Source organism: Lepisma saccharinum, chromosome 2 (genome assembly GCF_977018435.1).
Source record: "Lepisma saccharinum chromosome 2, izLepSacc3.1, whole genome shotgun sequence".
Lineage (NCBI taxonomy): Eukaryota > Metazoa > Arthropoda > Insecta > Zygentoma > Lepismatidae > Lepisma > Lepisma saccharinum.
The window spans coordinates 48,855,433-48,880,447 of NC_139230.1; the positions used below are offsets into that span (position 1 = coordinate 48,855,433).

The window sequence follows — 25,015 nt, forward strand, 5'->3', positions numbered from 1 at the left end:
ATAGACATAACTCCACATCACTTCCAACCCTTAGCAGTAAGGTGGAGTCACGTTACTGACTCTTTTTGAGTGTCAGACATATACCTACGTATAGACATATACGTAGAATTTATTGTAAAGAAAAACCAAGCTATAAACGTTACGTTTCCACCCTCGAATAGGGTCTTCTTCAGACCAAGATTCACACTAAAACCCAGTGTTAATCTTGGTATGAAGAAGACCCTGTTCGAGGATGGAAACTTTACGTTCATAGTTTTTTCCTTTTTTACAATAAATTCTGCCTTGGTCAGCATTTTAAGGGTTTTATTAAACATGGCAACAAGGATTAGTAGTATTACTATGAATACATTATTTCCTTTCTCCTGTAAACTTGATAAATTGGATTTTTTTATTTGATTTATTTTACTTCGCTTTTTGTGCCACTTTTGGCTAATTTGCGAAGATGGGAATGAGGAATGATATGATAAATTGATGAATGGAGATTCAGAAACATCCATGCCCAGGCCGGATTCGAGCCCGGGACCCGTCGTAGCGCGATGTGCTAACCACTCCGCCACAGGGGCCGGCTTGATAAATTGGAGTTAAGTCCCTCTGGTTCTCACACTACGACATGTCTCTAGCAGTCCATTTGTGCTTTTGCCTTCCATGTCTCTTTTCTACCTCTCCAAGTTAAGTGCAACGATGAGAATGTTAAACTGATGAAATGCAACGAAGGGTAAAAAACACAATAAGACGCCCATACCTGATACAGGGTTCGAACCTAAGACGCGTGGCTTCCTTGCCCACTTCATTTACCACAGGGGATTACTCTAGTATTAAAATATAATAAAGTTGACATTACTGTATAGCCTGAGAAATAAATTGAACATGTCATTAGAACAAACTTAATGCATGTTTGAAAAAAAATCCAAACTCTTGGCACAGTGTGGGAGGAACGGAATTGTCCAAAATGCCTTGGACGCCCACTGGTGCCGAAGTGGCGCGAAGCGGTAGATGCGGTGGAAGCGGCATTGAGGAACGAGTATTCAAGTGCAAGTTCTCCAACGCATGGCGAAGCAGGGCAAAGCAAAGGGGTGGGTGTGATTGCACTTGATAACAGGTTGCTGGGTGCCAAAGGGGCCGGAGCGACGCGAAGCTGATTGGAGCCGAAGGCGCGAAAGATGAAAAATGCATGTAAGCAAGTGTATGATCGCCAACTGAGGGGGAAGCGGGAAGAGTTCATCCGCCGGAAAAGTCTCCGCTGCATTTCCGCTCCAATTAGTGTGGGCTTGCGGAAGGGAGGGGTGGTATTTTTTAACCTCTATATTCTCGTCATTTCCAGTGTATCTTCGAGTGGGTCTCACCAGTAAGACCATATGAATTGTTGAAGTTATGTCAGCCAGGATTTGAAACAAAAACTTGCTTCTTCTGTATATTTGAACGACGAGCTGGAAAGGTAAACTGTACAAATGCAACCTACATATTGCTTCACACTTGACTTTCGTGCATGCAGAGGGCTGCATATCGGTCAGAATCGCTTACTAGGCCCGCCTGGCTGGTCGGGCGGGCGAGTAAAACTATATACCTGAGTTTTGACCCATCAAGCATCGAAAGCCCACGGGTAACTGGAAGGCCTTGCAAGACGAAGCTCGCTTATCTTCAGCGAACGCTCATTCCGGTTTTGCACCGTCTCCAGATACATGAGTCACGCAGTCACCGTTGCCAACTTTTAGATTCTAAACTGTTCTAGGAGCACTTAAAATGTTCATCACTTTTATCAATTCGAAATTGCAGACATTTATTCCTTGCTAGAAAACATTTGTATCGCTCACACCCAGTGGCGGCGATTGGGTTCCAAAACTAAGGGATCAAGGTGCAAAGGGGGGGGGGGGGGGCAAGGACAGTTTAATTTCCCTTTATACATGAGGTTAGCGTGGTGCAAAAGTTTCAAAAAGTCGGGGGGGAAGCAACTGCACTCTCTCGCCCCCCCTAATTACCACCACTGCTGACACCTGTAAAGGAGTACGAACCAAGTTTTGTAAAAAAGTGCCATCGTAAATATTTTGGACTTTGTGTTACTGGTGGTTGTTCTACATTATACTTTTGCGGGGGGGTTGCTCCCCTATAGCGCAGTGGTAGTGTCGTCGCCTTGTAATCAAGGGGTACCGGTTTCGATACCCGGTGGAGGCACATGGTGGTTCGGATCCCACTTTAAACTGTAGGTCCAGTCCCGATTAGCCTTATTGTGCATAAATTGACCAAATAAATGTATCAATCAATCAAACAGATTTTCTCTCTGGTGTAATTTTGCCAATTCTGATATCTACAAATTTCTTGTGTACATTATTCTGTAATTTTATTTAAAGTGATTTCAATAAGTGATTTTTTTAAAAAATAGAATTCCCCAATTTAAATTTTGATTTAAATCAAACCACCTTGCTTAACAGAAAGCTGGCTTCTGAGCAGCGAATGATACTTTTACATTAGATCTTGCCCTTTCTCGTTCAAGAATGAGATTACTGAGTCCGGTAAATTTGGGCTGAATCACGCCATTCGACACTACCTTCCAGAAGTTTTTCCTAAGTTTCAATTTTGAGAAAGTTCCGTTTTCGTGGTTGTTACTTGAAGAGTAGGAAAAAAAACAGAAGGTGGTACAGGATACAGAGAACACTGGAAGCTAGTGTAGAGCTATCAAGGAGAAGAAACTTTGCCAAAGCACTTGATTTCAGATTTAAGCACATTCCTGAAACGTAAAACTTTATCAGGATATTCTGAAGATAAATCATCTTCGTGCCCGTTACAGAGGGCAATAGCTGCATCTGTAGGAAGGAAGGAAGAACTACTAATATTATCCACACCCTTCCTCAGTTTAAAACACCGGGAGCATTTAAATGCCCCATACTTTGCTCCGTGGCAGTTTGAGGTGCTTTATCATTAACATATTAAAATCGTGTAGGCTATGCAAGGTCACGAGACAGAAGAAAAGCCAAGACAAAGCGCTTTCTATTCAAGAAAATAATAATTGGATAAAATTGTCCAAGCAATTTTTGCGTTAATGTTTCACATGAGAAATGAGAATTGTTTTGACTTTTTTGGGACCCCTTAGGCTTAGAGCTCCCGCCCGCCTCTGATTTGACGTATTCATTCAAATTATAACGTTAAACTAGAATATAAAGCCAGATAAAAAAAATGTTTTAATTTTATTGCCCAAAAAAATTAGCCTTTTCTATCTTTCTCACTTCCATTTATTACGTTTTTCGTATCAACCTCATAGGATGCGAAGCCCCTATATGCGCGAGGTCCAGGGTGGTCTCCCACTTCGCTCACCCCTTGCTACGCCAATGGTTATACAACCTCAAGGCACCTGCGCCTAGCAGAAATTCAAATATTTCCATGCGTAGTGAAATATAATGGCCGTTGGCAACACTGACAGTAGTGCTCGCCGTCTACCTGCAAGAACTACATCGAGTCTCACGGGTCTTCTTAAGACCCGGGTAATAGGAAAGCCTGGCAGGCATCGATGCCTGTGCACAACTGTGACGTGAAGCTCGCTTGCGCGATTTCGAACACCTGGGCTTGACGTGCGTGTTGCATATTATTGTAGGCGCGCCTCCTTGCAGACGGGTTTTTTCCGGGTCTTGTGCAGGTCTCTACGTGCATGTTCCCTTTGCAAAAATGCAAACTTTCCTAGAGGATATGCTAATATCGTTTGGCATTCTAATAGTGTTTTAATATGATAAAACGATCGGTTCGGGCTTAATGCATAAAATATTAACAATTCAGAACTCTTGTTATTTTCAGCGACTGGAAAGCACTATATGGTAATTCGGAGGCGAATAATTTCGCTTCTCTGCGCTTCCTCCTCAGTTGGCGAGCTAGCACTTGATTGTATGTTTTTCATTCTGTGAATATGCCGCTCTATTCCGCATCGCGTCACTCCAGCCCCAGAGGATGCCAAGCTTTCGCAGGCGAAGACTTCCGCACCGCTCTGGTCCTAGTGTGTGTCCTGCCTAACGTGTGTATAATGCAGCTACATCAAACTTCTAACACGGTTTTGAAACAAGTAAACAAACATAACTGCGCTGTAGTTTCACAATTACGAACTTAGAAATTTACATATAAATGGAACCCTATGCTGGAATCTGTTGTCTCCAAGGTGCAAGAGCCGTGATCGAAAGTTGAACTTATGGTTGATTAAAAATTCACACGATCATTAAAAGTTACTTTTTTACCTACCTGTTTAATTAATATTTAATGTTTTAAAACTGTTTTCTACTTATCGAGGTCAATCGCAACGATCGTAATGAATAGTGAAGGGAGCGAAAAGAAAAAGAACCATGTCCTACTCGAGACCCTAAACCAAAATTCCCGGCACACTTACGTTACGTTAACTACTACACAAAAGAAGGTCGGTCCAAATGCAAGGACTAATGTAAATGTATGGACTCGCACATTCATAATCTATCTTGGCTATGACAAATTGTTTCCAATGTACTGGAAAGTAGTCAAACGTTTCAGTGCCGTGCCCAGGATTTTCTTTAAAAGCATGTACAGTCACCGGCAATAAAAATGGAACACCTAGATCCTGAAATGATTGTTTTCCTGCAAGGCGTCATGCGTGTTGCCTAAGTCTACGGCGGTGGTAGAAGTTTCCGTTGAAAATTTGCTATTAAAATCCACTTATCGTCGTAGATTTAGGCAACACACACAACGCCTCGCAGGGAAGCGAGAATTTCAGGATCTAGATGTCCAATTTCTATTGCCAGTGACTGTACCTACATTTCATGACTATCGACATTTTGTTTTTTTATCTTTCGGCATATTCATTATTATTTTATCACGCCACCCATACTCAGTTACTCTCACTAAACATTACAAACATTGTAACCTTGAGAGAAGGCTTTAAAATAAGTCGTACGCAATGATATTTTTATAAACTCGAAACGCTTGTAAATGCCTGAACAAGCATCGTGGATCGTGGTAGTATATGCTTTATGCTACTCGAACGACCCAATATGATAAGAAAAAAATTAGGAGACGCCATCATCTGCAGATTTAGTCCGTGCTCTAAGTGGTAGCGATCATGTGTGAGGAGTGGGCGAGGGCCATTCTGATACGTGAACTGCATGAATAGCTCCATTAGAAGGATGGAAAGAACGAAGCTCAGTTCCCATGGTAACTTGGAGCACAATAACGAAGCTTCTTGGTGAGAGCTTTTTCCTTCGGGATAGATAATACTCGTAATAGAGGCTCGAGTTCCATAGGTGATAATTTTGAAACCGTTGCAAATTAAATTTATTCAACCTTCAGAGTAATGGAAAAACTTCCGCTAGATTAAAAAAAAAAAAAAACGCCTATTTTTACAGTCTTGGCGTTAGAGCCATATATAATTTCCTACACCTTATCTGTTGCTACGCAGTGTGATCAGTGAGTGAATGCGTTCTTCTAAGCAAAAACAAAAACGCAAACCTGACACACATTCTGGTCTTCTGTATTGTGTTGGGTTGCTATAGACGCGATGGTTCTATAGGTTTCGTTATTTATCTATAACTAGGTTAAACCCTGTAGCAACATGTGAATTGTTTCGCATTTCTTCCACTTTTGGCTAATCGCGACGATGAGGATGAGATTGAGTTTGAGTTCTTGTTTAAGTCCACTTGGCACAGATAGGTTAATCGGTACTGGAGCTACAGTTTAGCGTGGGATCCGAACCACTACGTGCCTCCATCGGCTAAGGACGAGTGATGATTTTATTAAATTGATGAAGGGACACTCACAAATAACACCCTGACCGGGACTCGAATCCGGGAACTAACTTTCGAATTTACTATTAAGTTGCTTATTTAAGGAGGACTTTCGCAATAATAGTTATTACATAAATTAATACGTATCCCCAATACTTCAACATATTCGAATACATTTTTAAAAATCGTACAACAGCCTGATTCTATAATAATAGGGCCAAGAATGAAAATTGTCACTGAAGCAAAGTAATATGTATTCTTCCAGAACTATACTAGATCATAACAATACTAATTTATTGGAGACGCCCATTCTACTGCTTTGATGGTTGGTTATTATCCAGACTAACTACCAGTTTTCTTCTGCTCCGCAAATATCCTTAAAACAGAAAGGCTTCCTGCGGAAGCTGAACAGTCACTTCCCTCCATTTCTTTCCTTAGATCAATAAAAGGTGGTAGAGGGTTGATGAGGGAGAGAAAGCCTTCCAGGGGCACAATGGGAAGGAAACAGGGCCAGGGCCTCCGATCGATTACTTTCATCATCCGGCAAGGACCTATCGCAACTGTAAACTCTGGAGACACACAGAGTAGGTAGCAACTTATCCATTTAGGATATTGCCTCTCCCCTTGAAGCCTTCTGAAAGAGATGGAATTAATTTTACGGAGGGCGAACGTTGCCACTTCGCGGCTATTGGCTTTACGCAACAAGTCTTTATTGCATGTCCCGCTAGAGTATCTTTAAAGTTGAAGTGTCGAAAACGGCTCTGTATTTAAGTGATACGAATTGGAGGGAGAAATGCTAACAGGCAGAAATAAATCCCGTTACGAAATCCTTCTATAATTTATCACGGCACGAGCCCATAAGAATTTGGATCAAACTTTGTGATTTCAGATTTAGTTTTGGATTATTTATAGTTTGCTAACGAATTTCTTCAAGGTGAATATGATTATCTTTGCATTTCTACCTATTATTTTCCTTCTTTTAAAGGATATGTGGATCGTTACAACCCTTACTGTTCCCCTGTCCAGAATACTTTCTGTGGCCTCTCATGGATATTGATCCTCAACTATCCTGATTATCATCCACCAAAAATAGTGTAAGTGTTCCTTCCTTTTGAATCTGGTTATATACCGTCGCCTTTCTGATTATACTCTGGCTCAACTATCTCTGGAGCAAGTTAACGAAAACAAATCTCTCCGCAGGTAGTGACGCGAGACGGCTCCATTAATGAACACGTAAGAGGGAATGGGATTGCGTGGAGGGGGGAAGCGACTGTTGTTACCAGCCTTCGCAGTATAATGTACTGCTTCGCTCTGCCCATTCTCTGCCGCTATGCACGGCCTTGCTGCATAGATAACCGGGACAGAGTGTACAAGGTTAAGTGCGAGGATGATGATGATGATGATTAGATTAAATTTACAGCTCACGGTTTCAGATACAATTATAAAATTATGGGAGTTTACACCGGTGGCATAATATGGGGACAAGCCCCTTAAATGTAAAAGGTGCGACAGGACTCCTGCAATGTCCTTTGAAATTTTTCATTCATTAATTCAAAATAAATCCAAACATAAATTCCATAAAGAGAACTACAGCTAAACCTATCTCATGACAAAGCTGAGGCTGCACAAATTAAGGCAAAACAAAGGAAAACACAAAAGGATTACACTGGTGTAGAGCGTCGTTAGCCCGCGTGCAATAATGCAGTTTCCAAGATGTATTACGAGGATTAGAGGTTGACTTGAAAAGGTCATCTCTCACACCCTAGACATTTATTAATTACCTGCTTAATTCTTGGAATGAGATTTCTATGCTGAAACATCTAATAGGTAAAAAAATGACAACACAATATTATTCACGAGTAACAAGAAACCAGAATATACATGTCCGATAGGAAATCGAGTATATTTTCGTAGTTGCTCCTAAGTTATGATACAAGTTTGCGTGACCCATCCAGCCAAAAACAATCTCTATGGATATTCAGTGGTGTGTCCAGGATATGACAGTAACAGAAATAAGTTGTTTTTTTCTTTCTTCATGATTTACCATCTTCTCTTTATTCGGTGTTCTTTCTTTAGACAAGCTGGTCCAAAACGGAATTACATTCCATTTGAAAAATCACCAACATTCCATTTCCATTACTAATCAAAGTAACTTCAAGTGCATTTCGATAATATTGTCCTTACGCCAATTCCTTTGATAGTACGCAAAGGAAAACAAATGTGTTTTCAATGAAACAATCCTCGAACTCGTAATTCAGTGGTGCCTGGTGTCGCCCTACAACGACCACAATAGCAAGTGACTAATTCATTGTGCTTCAAATGGTTATGAGTAAGTTTAAAATCCCCCGCAAACTGAATAAGTCAGTCATGAATCAATATGTTCGTCACATTCCTCCGATTAGTTGTGTAGTAGCCGAGGACAAACTAGGAAAGATACTCAATTCAATGATTTGACTTATGTATATCAGCAACTCCGTGTGACCAATTGACATAAATGAAAATTATTCAGTTTCTTAAGGTTAGCGTCAGTATTATGTACAGTCACCGGCAATAAAAATGACACGCACAGATCCCGAAACACTGGCTTACCTGCAATGTATGTTGCCTAACTCTCCGGCGATAGCAGAATTGACATTTAAGATTTTCTATTACAGTTCGCTTTTCGCCCTAGAGTTGGGCAACACATTTGCAGTATTTCAGAATCAAAGTCTCCCATTCTTATTGCCGGAGGCTTTGTACATACATTTTATACGGGAAGATGTAGACGCAAAAGGGTATTTTTAAAAATCTTCTTAGTGTTGTAATTACCATATTTCTAATTTTTCTTGTAAACTTCACTGACCGTACGCCTAGTGCCTATTAGGAGAACACAAATACATCCTGACCTGATATTAAAAGCAGAAGAGAAATTTAGTCCCAAAGTTAATAATTATAAAAGTACAAAATGCAATGCCGCATTGTTTTTCGATGTTTCATGCGTGTGCCAAAAGAGAAAAACCAAAGAAAAATAATCTAGATACCGAAATGCATTCCAAAATTTGCTGTGGAAACATTTAAAGCAGCACTTGTACAAAACAGATTTCAACTTGGACTCTCAAAACTTATCCAAGTTGAATAAAGAAAACATCCAGTTCCAATAGCGTGTAAAATACTGGTTTTCAAGCATTAATCACTGAGGGTTGAGTTCATATGTTCATAAAAAAAAAGAAAAAGAGAGAAGAAAGAAAAACTTAAAAGTACATGTGTATTAGGCAAAGCATACATAAGCGTGCATAATTTGTGTTGAAAAAATATAGAACAGGTTAACCTGGAAGTTCACTCTATATCACGGAGATACAATAGACAAGCAGTCAGTGTAAATCTCCTCTTAATAAATAATTTCCACTGTTGTCCTCAGGCACTCCAGGCTAATGGTGGGGTGAAGTGTTCGAATTGAACTTCGTTCCTGTTAGTTTAGTCGCACAATTTGAATTCACTTCTATTGGGCACACTTTAAGAATAACTAAATATGGAAAATGAAATGTCTGAACCTTCAACGAAGACCACACCTTCCTTATCCATCTCTACTTATCACCTTCCCCTCCTCGTCGCGATTATGTAATTATACAACCGAAGTAGACAATAGTAGACAAATTATCATCATTCCTTGCGTTCGCTTTTATTTTACTTCTTGTCCATGTTTAAGAAATGTTCTTGTTCTTGGTTAAAATTTGTCATCAATCTCGTTGGTAAATTTGTTTTTATTCTTGAACTTCGCAATGCATAAAACAAAATGCAGAAATATGGTGATGGAAATTTTTTTTCAATGATTATCTTCAGGAGAAATTGCCGTTGTTGTGGGAGCACTAAAACACAGGGTAAAATTTCTTCAATTGACAATCATTTGCGACAGACAAGCCAGGTAATGGTAAAAATCAGAAGTACTTGATGTAAAGATTTTCTCATTATAGGGTTATAGGGTGTAAGTTGTGGGTAGGAATTTTGGCCCTCGCAAGATCCCATTAACTGGTTTCAGGCAAAGTGAAAGTGAACTGAAAAATGATACATCAACAAAAAAAAAAGTTTCCAACGTAATTTTACTTTGCTAGCTAGGAAACTGACCTTGAAGAAACAGAATACGGAGAACTTTCTCCAGTTACTTACTGCATCTTGTATTTTTTTTACTTAGCGTCACATTTCTGCTTCTTTTGGCTAAGCGTGACGATGAGGAGTGATGATAAGATGACGGGGACCCGAATTGGGGAAGTTTGGTGGCAGATCGAAAAGTCGACCACGCGCTCCAGTTGGTTGGTCTTGGTCCCACCAAGACTCCCCAGGACTCCCGAGAATATCCCTAGAAAGGTGATCGGTGCCCCCTATGCTTCTGGAACCACAATCGTGGATTAATATAATAGATAGTGATCACCCCATACCGAACGGTATAAAAGGAAAAATCAATTAAAATTTAAAATAAAACTAAATGGCTACCTTCTCCCTGGTTTTGACGTAACGGAAGGGCGATATATCCCCCCGATTTCTAAAATTAATTGATCCCCTCCTCAGACGCCTACACAGAGAAAAATGTTTGTTTGGATTAACCAAAAAAATTGTAGTGGTGAACAAAACGTTTGTTTAAATAGGCATCAACCAAACAATTGTTCACCATTACCAAAAGATTTGGTCAAGTTCTATTTGTTTGTCGTAAACAATTTTTTGGTTATCAAAACCAAATATTATTTTGGTAAATCTAACAAAATGCAGCTCATTTGTTTAGGAAAACCAAATAATTTAGTCAAAATGACCAAAAGATTTGTTAAATAATTTATTCATAATTACTTATGTTATAATCTGACTAATTTAGGTAGGGTGGATAATTTGTAGAAACTAACTGATCTCAAAATACACATTCCGAATAGAAAGTTCGAATAATCTAACCGATTTTCGAGCGTGTTTGTTTTTGCTGCTTAACGTTTTTTTTTTTTTTTTTTTTTTTGTTAACCCGTTGAGAGGGTTATGCCCTCACTTCGGTAAGTGATTTCATTGTAAGTTATGTGTCTTTCATCATTTTGGATGGTCTAAGTGCTTTTTTATATTGCAGAATATTTTTCTTATTAAGATTGGTGATTCGTATGTGTTATCTTACTTTTGAGCATGGTTGAGAAGATTGTAAATATGGATTTCGATATTTGGAGTCGGAGTATTGTTGGTACTGCTTAGGCTGTAGTGGTGGGATAAATATGGCATGATAACTGCGATGGATGATATATACCGTATTCGTGTTTCTGTGGGTCTAGATGATCTAGATAACATGAATACATGGTGAGCAGGTGTTGTAATGGCGTATAAATATGTGTAGGTGCTGCATCATGTCGGATATCAAGATGAATGGTATTCCAGAATACTGGGTTTTCGGATATCATGACTTTGTTTATGTATCGTTGGCGAAGGCTCTCGACGTGATACAGAATAGTCGGGAAGGAAATTCTGTCATACAGTAGTGTTGTGGGATAAGGTAATTTAATCCGGAAAGCCAATCTAAATGCGTGCCGTTCAAAGATTTCCAGTTGGTCGTAGAAGGAGGCAGAAGCGTCAATCCAAGCAATATGCCCGTGAGTGATGGCTGGGCGCAAGAACATTTTGTAGGTGGTTAGGACTGTTGTCGGGTGTAATCCCCAAGATGTACCCACCAGTTTCCATAATAGGTTTAGGCGGTTCTTTACCTTCTTCTTTATCCTTTCTAAGTGTGGGCGCCAGGTCAGTTTTTCATCTATGGTAACCCCGAGGTATGTTACGTGATTTGAAGGTAAGATGCGTCTCCCCTCTATTTTAATCTCCAAGAGTTTGGGGTTTCGGTGTACTTTGGAGCGACAGTGGGGAGGTAGGAAAACTACTGCCTGAGTTTTTGAAGAGTTTATTGATAGTTTCCATTGGTTGCACCAGCGAATAAAGGAGTCTACGGCCTTTTGGAGTGTTTTATTAATGGATTGAACTGTTTTCCCAAGAGTTAGGAAAGCAGTGTCATCTGCAAATTGGAATACGTGTGTGCTGGTATCCATGGTCGGCATATCTGTTACATACATTAAATATAACTGCGGTGACAAAACAGACCCCTGTGGGACTCCTGTGTGCAAGAAGATGGGATAGGATGTTGCCGAGTTCAGAGAGATGTATGCCATGCGGCCTGCCAGGAACGAATGGATAAGGCGAATGTAGCATTGAGGAAGTTGGAATTTGTGTACTTTATATATTAATCCCGAATGCCATACTTTGTCAAACGCCTTTTCGAGATCGAATAAAAGAAGACACGATGGCAAGGACTTGTTATAGTGGTTTGTTATAGTTGTTATCAATCTCAGAAGTTGGTCGTTGAGGCTGATGGATGGTCGGAAGCCTGCTTGATGTGCAGGTAGGAGCTTCTTGGATGAAATGGTGTTGGTGCAATCTGCGTACAAGTACTTTTTCAAAGATTTTGCTGAGGGTCGATGTGAGCTGTATTGGTCTGTAAGAGGATACTTCGCAAACAGGTTTCCCGGGTTTGGCGAACAGCAGCATTTTGGAAACTTTCCATTCTGTCGGGAAGTAGCCTGTTCGTAGTATATGGGTATATATGGTGGCTAGGATGAGCAGAAAGGTTCTTGGAGCCTCTCTGACGAGTCGGTAGGTTACCGAGTCGAAGCCTGGAGCAGTGTTTCTTTTCCGAGATATGGCGCATGCTATGTCTTCTGGTGTTATAGGTGAGGTTAGAGGTTCATATTCATCCATACTATGGTCATTGTTAGGTTTGAGAGCTCGGTTATGTGGGTTTGAGACACGTTGTACTGTACGTGATAGGGTTGTTTTGTGTAATGGTTCAGTTTGTGGTGTGAAGATACCTTGAAAGTGGTGTGCAAAGGCGTTTGCTTTCTCTTGGTCGTCGTCTACGGATTTCCCATCGACTATAATGGGATATGTAGTTCTTGACCTTTTCCCTGTGAGTTTGTTAAATTGCTGCCAGTATTTGGATGGATGTGATGTATCAGCCAGTGTATTGCACGTTTTTATCCAATTCCTTCTTTTATATGCAATAATATAGTTTTGTACCGTGCGGAGGAGTTGTCTATGATGCCGTAACGCTTCAGGATTTCTTGTTACAACATACTCTCGGAAGGCACGCCTGGAGGCTGAAATCAGTTTTAGATAGTTCGGCGGTAATTTTGGTTTATATAGATTGATGGTTTGAAGTGGGATGGTACTTTTCGCAGCTTCAGTTCAGGCGGAAGTGAGTAATGGGACTACATCATCCAGATCCCTATCGTTTGTTGGCGTATCTGCGTTTTGCACGGCGTTTTCGATTGCATTACGATATTGTTCCCAGTCTGCTTGATCGTAGGAGTACCTTGTTATGAGAAAGGGTTTGTGAGGAGTTGGTGCAGGTGCGTCAACTGTAAAGATTATAGGTGCGTGATCGCTACCAATGGGTTCAAGTACATCCACGTTGCTATTTGTAAGGAGGGAAGTCGATGTATGTACAACATCTGGAGAAGTACTGCTGATTGGTCTAGATGGTTTCGGAAGTTGGTGGAAATGGCAATTTTGGCAGCTGTCTATAGTTTGGTGAAATTGTCGCTTTTCGGCTTGTGGTCGACTATGGAGATTTATGTCGGCCATGATTATGTAATGCTTGTAGCTGTTTTCAATATAATTGATAAAGTTGTATGGTATAGGATGTCCAGGCCGGACATAGATGGTTGCTAGGGTAATGCTTCTGTGCCTCAGATATATTGTTGCTATGCTGTATTCCGGCAAGTTGAAATGCGGTGGTAATGTGTGTTATCTGTGCGGATATGATTTTCGAAAGCCAATTGCAATCCCTCCATTTGCACGTTGAGCTTCCGTTGGCCTATCATGTCGAATCATAGTATATCCGCTGATCTTGGGTTTGAGTTTTGGCGTTAGGAATGTTTCGTTCAGGGCGAAAGCTGATATATTCTTTTCCTGCAAGACAGTCTCAAATAAGCTTTTATGTTTTGTTAAAGAGCGAATATTTAAGAAGAGAAAATAATAGCCCATGATTGTTATGAAGAGTCTGAAAACTGTTTTAGGATGTACTTGTGTTTTCAAGAGGGTTGATATTGAAATGGACATGTGGTCCCGTATACGTAGCGTGTAACTGCAGTTTGAAAAGGGTTTTTGCAGCGAGTATGACTTGGTCCAGAATATGTGTGCGTAGAAATGGCTGGATGTTTTGAGTTGTAATAGTAAAGAATCGTAGCAGATCTTCCACAGTGATTGGGTCCATTAGTGAATTTGCCGGTTTGGTTGAGCTATCTATAGTTCGGATGGGAACAACAAGCTCAGGGTGATTTGGTTCTGGGTTAGGTTTGGCTTGGCATTTATAGCTGTAAGTAGGATGTCCTTCAGAGCATGTGTTGCATTTAGGCGGGTTCTGGATGTTTGTACAAGTGTTGGTAGAATGTGGCCCAGAACAGTATCCACAGATTGCTGAATTTGGACAGTTGGTTGTAGTGTGCTGATTGTATGTTTGACAACGTTCACAACGCACTGGTAGTGGTGTTGACGTCCTGGAAGGTTCGACTCTGTGCTTTCGGCAATATATATAGGCTCCATTGTGCAATAGTTCGTCCACGGTATCTTGATCTACTGTCAGTATTCGAACCATATAGGTTGGTCCGTTGTCATTTCGGATTCTCATGCACTTGTGGATGGTGTGACCTTCTGCCTGAATTTCTTCAGCGATTTCTGTGTCGGTGTATTCAGGGGGAACACCCCGAATCACCACTGATAGCATTGGTGCTCGTTTAGGCGGAGGAGGTTGCTTTGGACGTGTAGAGGTTAGTGGCTTTATATTGGCATTTGTACCAAAAATTTGGTAGGAGGCCTTGTCTCTGATAATGGTGGAGAAATGTGGGTCAGTAGATTTTATAAGTATTCCGTTCCTGGTGAAGACTATTTCATTAACTGAAGCTCTTGGCACATATTTTAGGATTTGATTTAGGATATGTTTTGGCGTCTTGTATTTGGTGTCGTAGTTCGAAAGAAGGAAATTGTACAGCACTGGTGTCTGTGTGTTTACTTCGGTCTTGTTCTGTCTGGAGTCTGTTCCCTCTGGAAGTTTCTGCTTTTTGTTGGCAAGTGGTGACCTAGATCGATCGCGGGAATCCATGGAAGAGCTTCGGGAATTTGGGTTTTCTAGCTTGTTCCGGCCTCTGGCTCTGACATCTCTAGGGACAGTACCCCCCAACTTGTTGGGGGAGCCCTTTATGCATCGCTTCCCTTGCACTACTTTGCAATCGGCGAGTGAGTGTGGAAGCTGCACTTTGCACGTGATGGAGAGAGTCAGAGTCAAAGTCTCGGAACAGACACTTACCAAACAAGATTTTAGAACCAAACAGCCAATGAGAAACGAGGACAGAAACCAGAGCCAACGAAAGAAAGAAAGGACTGGTACTGTGACCAGAGCTCCACAGGTGAATGTTTGGGGCTACAACCTAGTTGCGGCCACCTGAAAAGTGTCGTTCGAGTCAGATATCCCTTCGCAGCAAGGCGTTCAACAAAGTACCTCGAGAACACCAAACCACTGTGTAGACTGCAATTACCTCCAGTCGACCGTTCCAAACGTACTGAAATTGCAGTCACAGAGAATGTTCCAAGGGGGTTTTCTCTCGACGCACTGACGTGCTGCTGCTGCACTCTTACCTTCTACTTATATAGTTCAGAATTAAAAGGTTGCTCGTGAGAGATTCACTTTTATTCACTGCAGTACATTTTCTTCTTTAATTTGTAACTTTGATGTTCACATATCTTTCGAAGAATGTTAAAGCACAATTTTTCATTATGATTACAATCAAACGTACCATTATTTGTTGTACAAAAACTTATGTTTCTTGTACACATTTTGACAGAACAATCTAACGGCCGGTGTAGGAAACTCAGTATAAGGTAAGTATTTTCTGAGCTTTTTTTCAGAATATTAGGTGACACATCAACATAAAGACTCGCTTCGAGTAATTACCTATCTACATGAGTTTCAATTTTCGACAAGGGACTTTCATACTACACTCGATGAAACTGGACAATCATTATTTCAAATTCGAAAGCACGCTCACGCACATATAGTAAATTTAACCAAACGTTTTGTTTCTCTTTACTTACATATGTATCATTTTGTTTACGAGTACCATATTTTGTCTGACCAATTTTTTTGGTATTCTTAAACAAAATTATTTAGTAATTACAAGCAACATTTGGTTATCGGAAACAAAAAGCATAACCAAGCAGCTCAACCAAAGTTTTTTGGTAATTCCAAACAAAACAGTTTTTTCTGTGTACATGCAGCAACACATGCAAATCGGGGATCATCACTAGGTATGGACGATATCGGAAATTTGATATCGCGATATATCGTCAAGAAAATATCGTCACAGACGATACGATACGATATTTTTCCGTATCGTGATATCGGCGATATATCGTCGCCACGATATATATCGCCAAAATATCATGACGATATATCGTCTAGTTGATATCGCCTGGACGATATTTTTTTCAATATCACTGGACGATATATTGCGCAACACTAATCATCACCCACTTTGACGTCTAGAGACTACCCCAAGACGCGTTCAAACTAGCAATGGACATTGAATGACCCTAACACCCAGATACGCCACTACATCCTGCAGAGGTCTATAACGCACAGTAACATATCTTCGATCGCATTGCAGTAAGCGGCGGACAGTTAAAAAACAACAAGCTCCCCTCCCCCAATCCATCTCGTGAGAAGGTTGTGTAACCTCTAAAACGTCAGTTTCTGTAACGAAAAGAATAGAGCAAAAAGTGCATGCAAAGCGAAGTAGAAGTCGGAATATGAACACTTACCGTCATCGCAGCACTCTCCTTCGGCGGAACCGATACCCTCAGAGCCCTCTAGCGAGCCATGCTGTAAGCTCGAAGTAGGTCCTGGACTTGATCCGACGGAAGAGCTCTGTGCTTCTTCTTCCTCTGGTTCCTCGAGGATCACCTCAAGACCTGAAAAGAAATGCAAATATTAATTCTGAGCTTTCTTCCTTAAAGGTGAAAAAACAAAGGGAACAGGATATAAAGACATTGCACGGTATTTTTTTTAAAAAGTCGAAAACTAAAGAGTGATGCAGTTTCGTTCCGTTTATGATCATTGAAAAGTATCATCCATTTGCAGCAACTATGAGCCTGTACGTCGTGGTTGCCTACGTTTAGATAATATTGCCGATTTCGGAGGGTAGCTCCGAAAAAAGATGCCAAGCAGAAAAGTGTTTCCAAGAAAAAATGTTTTCCTCTACCAACTCAGGATGTACAGTCACCGGCATTAAAAATGGGACACCTAGATCCTGAAATACTCGCTTCCCTGCAACACATTGTGTGTGTTTCCCTACGGGGCTGGTAGAAGTTGCCATTAAATAATTGCTATTAAAATCCACTTATTGCCGTAGAGTTAGGCAGCACACACAACGTCTTGCAGGGAAGCTACTATTTCAGGATCTAAGTGTCTCATGATAATGCCGGTGACCGTACTAATTTTGTTTACGTATAACTGTCCCTCCCCCACACTCTATTTTGGATATTAACTATACGCATTGTTTCATTACATTCTCGCTTAAAAAACAGCGTGCCGTCCACAAGATTTATTTCTCAGGGTGCTCAAAGTGGGTGAACGTGGAGTGATACTATCCCCCTCAGTTAAGAACATTCTCATAAAACATCCCCCACTAGGACAATTTGCGTAGGCATCCCCCCCCCACTTACTGCATTTTCTCCATGTTGATAAATGCAAGCATCCTCATCTTTCCACAAACTGTTTTTCCCAGATATCTCAGGGGTGCAGGCGTCCCCCTGTCCCCTCTGCGGGCGCCCTTGTGCATGTACGCTGTGTGTCTATACTCAGGGCGGTAATTCAAGGGGAGGATGTGGGTGGGGTGGAAATCCCATTCTGGTTGCTAATTTTTGGCACTTTGGAGGGGAATAATTATTACACTGTATACATAATTATGTATATACAAACACACAAAAACACTCTATATAATATCCTGATGTTTCAAGAGCTGTTATTAGAATCCCTTCCCCTCCAACAATGGAAAGTTTTCAAGTACCACGATGTATACATTTACAGACACATAGATAATACATGCGTATATATATTTTAGTGGGAAGTCCCAATACTAAATGAGCAAGAGTAAATTGCGTCCGCCTTTTGATATGCGATGCACCATAATTTCCATAATGAGCTAGAAAAAGAAAATTCATCCACTCTCCCTCTTTCCCGAGAGGTCGTTAATCCGCCACTATATCGACTCGCAACTATTAAATTGTGAAATGGTTTCCATTTAAATTTTCTACACAAGCATTGTCGAATTTGGGCTTGAAACGGACGTTGAAATTTATATTTTCTACATCTGCTAAAAATAAACTGTTTACATAAACGTTCATCTTTCGTTGATTTGCGAAGAAGGAAATTTGCAAGATCTATAGAGAACGTAAGAATTCGAAAATAAGCAACACATCACACAATCTGAATTTCTACAGAAAGTAAAATTATCTCGTGTGCATTGTGCCGTGTCATAAAAAGGTATACACGAGATATGGAGGTAGGGTTCCAGACAAGATCATCATAGTGAAGATGGTAGCATGATCAGATAAGTCATTATTTTTAGGATGTTTGATCAACTTTTGTGGAGAAGTGGTTAGCCACTAAGCCCGAGGGGTACACGAATCGATTTCTGGATAATGCATGTTGTTCTCATCCATTTCACTTCACCGTCGCGATTAACTTAGAGGATAGATTAAGAAAGCAACATAAAATAACACAATAAAACAAACACTTTATTCACATATATTAGTACCTGCTCTAAAGCACTTAATGAAGTGGTATTTGTTCTATTGCAACATGTTAACATGTACTGAAAGTGAAAAAAGATAAAACCAAATTAATGAAATATTATCCCATCGGGAATCCAACCCCCGACCTCTTGATTCCAATGTGATGGCCGTAAAGCTACCAGGAAGCACATATTTAAAACTTCCATTGTGATGCATCAATCTCGGCTCTTTAACTTTGAGGTTAATCGTATTATCCAAACACAATTCTGTTTGGAAACTGTTTACAGTTTGCAGACACATGCAAACAAGGTTTTCTCTGGATGGTGAAGATTAACAGACCACATTATCGACATCCTTTCCAACTGGCCAGTTCACCACCCAATGCTCCAAAGACTGCTGCCTCTAATGCAATCAGATCCTCCCACGCAACAGCTGATGTACTCAATGACCCGTTTTATTTTCGCCTTATTACGTAACAATTCGCCCCTCTATGGATACTTCCGGTTAAATACAACACAAAAAGTCTTTCATCCATTGCAGTTGCGTTGCCAAGACTGCAGCGATTCGATAGTTCAGGGTCCCAACCATGCCTGCATTCAATAGGCAACACGACATGCATCTACTAGATTCACTTTTATTCACATCTCATGACAATGGTAGACTTTAGAATATTACTTCTAACCAATAGCTTATAAAATTGCGAACATATGCGACCCCGAAATCTTATAATATCCTACCCTAGTTTCCGTTGCTTTCATTGTCACACTGAATCAAAGAAAATATTATAAGTATATATATTCATATTGGGCATGTGTAAAGATTCTAAACAGTGATTATTCAAAATGTATATCATGTCTGTTATGTTTTCTATCATGTCTGTAATGTTTTCTATCAAAAGAATAAACATAAATAATTGTTTGCTGTAAAATTGCATATTTTTACTTATTACTTGAAAGCCCACGTGCGATTCAGAACTTGCAAAAATCAAACTCGCGCATTTAGAGTACGTTATTAATTTGAAAAACAAGCATATATCCTGAACTACACCTCCCAGGGTAGAATCTTGGTTACAGTGTGCATACATTTAAGATGCATTCTGGGGAATCTGAATTGTCAATACATTTTGGTCAACAATTAGAAGAACTACTTCAAAGTTCTAAATTTAGTTACTGAACATCTACCCTAAATAAATTCGACAGTTAATGAAAAGTTAAATTGGGACAACCTAGTGGTTAGGACTGCAGTTAGATTCCAGTTGGATAAATAATTCTCCTAAGGCACCAGTCCCAGCTAGCCTATCCAAATATAATGAACTTCGGAAACAAACTTTGAAGATTAAATGCAAATTACGCCAATGCAAATACGATTAGTAGGTAGGTGTAATTAGATTCGCAATTATTTTGTGCAATGTTCCTTCTATTCTACTAGATGCTCTCTTGTGCTCGTAGCAGAATATATCCCTTTACGTTGCAATGACTGATGCACAGTATCTAGTCCGTATATTTTCCCCTTGGGCCCTTCAATTGAATAATAATTGATGGTATCCTTTGTACAGTCACCGGTAATAAAAATGGGACACCTAGATCCTGAAATAACCGCTTCCCTGCATAGAGTTATGGTTACCTAATTCCGCGGCGATAGCCGAAGTTCCTATTGAAAAGTTGCTATTGAAGTTGGTTTATACCCGTAGAGTTAGGCAACACGCGTAACGTATTGCAGGGAAGCGGGTATTTCAGGATCAAGGTGTCCCATTTTTATTGCCGGTGACTGTACTTTAATAGCATCACAACTAACCTGTAGTTAGGAGAAAATTGCAGTTGTTATGGAATCATGAAAACACGCTTTAAAATCCATATAATTTATCTTCCTTTTATTTTAGCAGACAGATAATGGCGGGAACCATAAGGCAATAAACAATGCAAGATTGTTTTTCAGGATAGGGTGGAATGTTGTAGTTGTCAATAAGTCCCCAACAAAGTGAAGTAGAAGTAGAAGTAGAAGTAGATCGCTAGGGTTTGAGACCACTTGTGACTGTTCAGATGAACTTATAATTCTATACGAACAAGAAACCTTGATAGAATATTATATGGTTTGTAAGTTATTGAATTGCCACAGTTCTCTGCGCATCCAGTTATATTTGAACTTGTCACAATGGAAGTCCATGAAGGAACCCATCACAACCTTACAGTCCAGCTCCTTGATTGTCGGGTTAGATAGACCGTAATTATTAAGTTGCTTTCTGTACTCTTAATGCAAATGGTTCGAGCTGACCTGACTTAAATTTTCATTCCAGTACACGAAAAAGAGGCATGCTACTTCTGAAAAATGCATCTTCACTAACAACAGAACACTGCCATGCACAAATTGTGTGTTTCATTACCAGTTTTCTGGAGCAAAAATTCGTAAAGAACGCAACCATCTTCATTCTCCCAGCTATTATGTTCATCAGTTTTACCTGTTTCACACTATAAAACTTGCAGCAAGGAAAATTTAGAGTTGTTTCACATTGTTACCTTGCTTATGTCTTGTTAATTTTTGTAACCACTTAAGCTGGCTATTGTGTCTGCCTATCTGAAGGCAGGAAACTGTTACAGACTTGTAGCGTGATATAAAATGTGCGCTTGAAGAATTCAACCTCTTGCTTTCCCATTATTACAGGGTCTGAATGGGGAGATGGTATGTGTTTGTTACAGCTACCCGTCGTAAAAGGTAAGAGATGCCTGTTTCTCACTTAATGGTTGAAGCCACATTTTAAATCACAATATTCGCAATGAAAAATATGAAATACAACTTATATTTTTGAAGAAAATGATTTTTGAATGTTCATATTTTGGTTCTCATCTTCCCTTATTTCAACAGTAAGTTTATCCACGATTGTGAGAATAGGAAAAAAACTGTAGTGTGGGAATAAGTGCCCAAATCTTACTCTGAATTCCATATCAGAAAAAAATATTAACTCTTGTTATGCTGATAAAGACTTGATCGTGTTTTGTGCTCCGACAGAATCGAGCTCTTGTACGATAACATATTACAATATACGCATTTACTCCTAGACTGTGTCCATTAAAATCAGCCAAGTAGGAAGGTAGTAGATCATGAAAACACCATAGACTTCCGATTTATTCATAAGAACCACGTATTTATGAACCTCAGGATCGTAACAATCCATAAATAATAGGAAAATATCAGTATGAAAAAAACTCCAAAACCAAGACACCAACCGTTGTATCCCAGACAGGAAATATCTAAGGAATGCCTTGTCAGACATTACCTAAGCTAACCGGGTCAGCAATGGTGTAAACATGTAAACAGGTGTAATCGAGGAAGAAGCTACAGGTTACGGACTCGGCATTGCTTAGGCAAATTCAATTGCAATAAATAAGTGGAACAACCGGGGGGGGGACAGAGTAGCCAGTGAGCTTTGGGGAGTACGAACCTGTGAGACGATTGTATGAGTCGCCAGTCAGACTCTCTACGCTATGTACAGTTTCAAGTACAATTCTTCACCGTAGAACTTCTCATCTAGCAGACAGAGACAGGTATACCTAATCATTATGCTGGTCCAGTTTTGAGGGCATAAAACTCAAGTGTTGTGTTTTGCCATTTATGTGTATTTATCACCTCTCGCATATTGCCAGCAAGCTCTCCATGAATAGCGAGTACGCCACTGTTGAGGATGAGTGATGAATGAGCTACGCCACCCAGGTTCGATCCCAGTTCCTTTGAGGAACGTTACGTGGTGGAGGTGCGGGGCACGTTGCGGTATGAACTGCATGTGGATCCTGTGAGAAGAGAAAATCAAAAGAGCAACTCTCAACCAGGGTTGTTAAAGGCCCAGGGACCCATAAATTCTAATGAGTTCTATTGGGTCCCGCTGCAGGACCGGAATCTTTTTCCTCGCACAATTTAAATTCGGTCCAAGTTGCGTATTGTTTCATTGCAAAAAGGTTCCTGGACCGAATTGAAATTCATTCAGAAAAAAGGTTCCTGGACCGTATTTAAATTGATCGGGGAAAAAGGTTCCTGGACCGAATTGAAATACTTTACAGATAAAAAGGTTCTTTACGGTCCAGAACCCATTTACGCTTGCTGATTTTCTCTCCTGGACCGGAATTGAATTTTTAAAATTCCTAGACCTTTAACAACCCTGCTCTCAACTCGCGATAACTGATGTTGCAATTTACATTCACCCGGTGAAAGAACATAGTGGGTTGGATCCCACTTTAAATTTAAACTGTAATTCCGGTCCCGATTAACCTTAATGTGCATAAAGTGGACTTTAAACAACAACTCAATCAATAAATTTACATTGATATTTTGCTGCTGAATTAGTCACATGGCAGTTTCGTATACGTACAGAAGGCAATTCTACAGAACGTGCAAAATGAACTAAATATTTTGTTCAACTCTAGAGCTCTTTTTAAATATCTCCAATTACTTATCTTTGAAATGTAGGCATTAGCTTTTATACATGATAACGATCAAATACACCTTTAGCCATGCTGCATGGTTTTAATCCGTCATGATCCCAACTAGCCTATCTGAGCATAAAGTGAAATTAAAATATACTGAATTTGCATAGATGAGTACTTTTTACCTGTATAATCTAGTTTACTTGTCTCTTTTTGTATTAAATTAGAGATGTGTTGATGTTAATATTGGCACGCCAGAATGAATATTCTCTACAAAATATAACACGACCTAAATTTTAATATTTTTTCTATAAAGCTTTCAAAATATAATCTGTAGTTGTGGTGGGCCGGTCGGTAAGGCGTCTGACTACTGCCCGAAAATACCCGGAGCGGGTGATCTCTGGTGGAATGTTTCGGACAATGTCCCTGCGTATAGAGGCTCGCGGTCTCACCCAGGGTTGTTTAAGGTCCAGGAATTTTAAATAAATTCAATTTCTGTCCAGGAGAGAAAATCAGCAAGCGTAAATGGGTTCTGGACCGTAAAGAACCTTTTTATTTGTAAAGTCTCTCAATACGGTCCAGGAACCTTTTTCCCAGATCAGTTTAAATAGGGTTCAAGTTCGGTATCGAAATGAAAAAATACGCAACTTAAACCGAGAAAAAACGTTCCGGTCCTGTTGTTGAACCCAATAAAACCCATTAGAATGTATGGATTCCTGGACCTTTAACAACCCTGGTCTCACCCAGCCTCCACATACCTGGGGAGTAAAAGCAGACGGAGCGTGCTGCTGATCGCATCACCTGCAATATGGCCGAGACCGAGAATGCATGGGGTCCTACCTTCACATCCGCTATGTGCCTACAAGACACTGAATAACTGAATCTAAATGTGAAACTATATGCGCCATACAATAAAGACCACTAACATGTAAAGGAGTGAATATAAGACAGTGAAAAGCAAAGATTGCTAAGATTTTCAGATCGGGGCTGTCTTGAATAACTGAAACGATATCAATATACCTGGTGTCCCAGAAGTCTTTCCCTGATTACAAACTTTATTCATATCCGCTATATGCAATGTAGAGATGTGAAAGTGGTGCCAAAATGTTGGAAAACTAACCAAGTTTTCTTGTTCCAGGTTTCAGTAACGTGGCCGTAGTGTAGCAGTGTCAGTGCCCAGGAAACCGGAAATGTTCACAAATCAGGAAAAATCTCAGTGTGTCACGAGACCCGGTCACCAATAACAGAGCAGAGGAACTTTCAAACAACTTATGGAAAGATGCCGCCCGATGTCGAGAGCATTAAGTCGTGGTATGACAAGTTCAAGACCACAGAATCTGTTGCTGCCGAGAAGTGGCCGAACCATCAACTTCAGCGATTTCAAACAACGTAAAACATCAGCCAAAAAGTTATCTTTATGATATCTTACACAAACGTTTATTTTTTCGTGCATACAAAGTGCAAATTGCACAAACTTTGTTGCCTAATGGTACCAGGGAACACACTGAGCTTTTCCCTGATTTGTGAACATTTTCGGTTTCCTGGGCACTGACACTGCTACACTACAGCCACGTTACTGAAACCTGGAACAAAAAAACTTGGTTAGTTTTCCAACATTTTGGCATCACTTTCACATCTCTACCTTACATATAGCGGATATGAATAAAGTCTGTAATCAAGGAAAGACTTCTGGGACACCCGGCACTTCACCAAAGGGCGAATAACTTGCTCGAAACCATCATCTTGAAAGACCGTTGCTCCAATCCTACTATCCACGAGATCTTGCCATCAGTAACGCCTCCCTCCCATCCAGTCTTCATTAAGAGGTGAATTGATCATAATTTTTATTATTATGCAACCTTTTGCATTCATAGTATTCATTTCTCTTAGGACCAGTCTCTCCGAAATGACTCCAGGTCGAAATACCCAAATTTCTTGCTCTTCTAATGTTACTGTTAAGGGATATTATTCGGCGCAATATTACACAATCTGCAATACCTTATGATTAACTTCTATTGAACTTTAGCTACATGATTTGTTAAACCGGTT

General features: G+C 40.1%; 1 protein-coding gene across 4 annotated transcripts in view; it reads right to left on the reverse strand.

Moving 5' to 3' along the window:
• The window catches only part of LOC145984024 (uncharacterized), a 509,229-nt gene that overhangs the window by 100,422 nt on the left and 383,792 nt on the right, over positions 1-25,015 (reverse strand). For all 4 annotated transcript variants that reach the window (XM_083117339.1, XM_083117340.1, XM_083117337.1 and 1 more), the window contains one exon: positions 16,581-16,730. In XM_083117339.1, the coding sequence (XP_082973465.1) occupies positions 16,581-16,730 (150 nt within the window). The remainder of the gene's footprint in view (positions 1-16,580; positions 16,731-25,015) is intronic.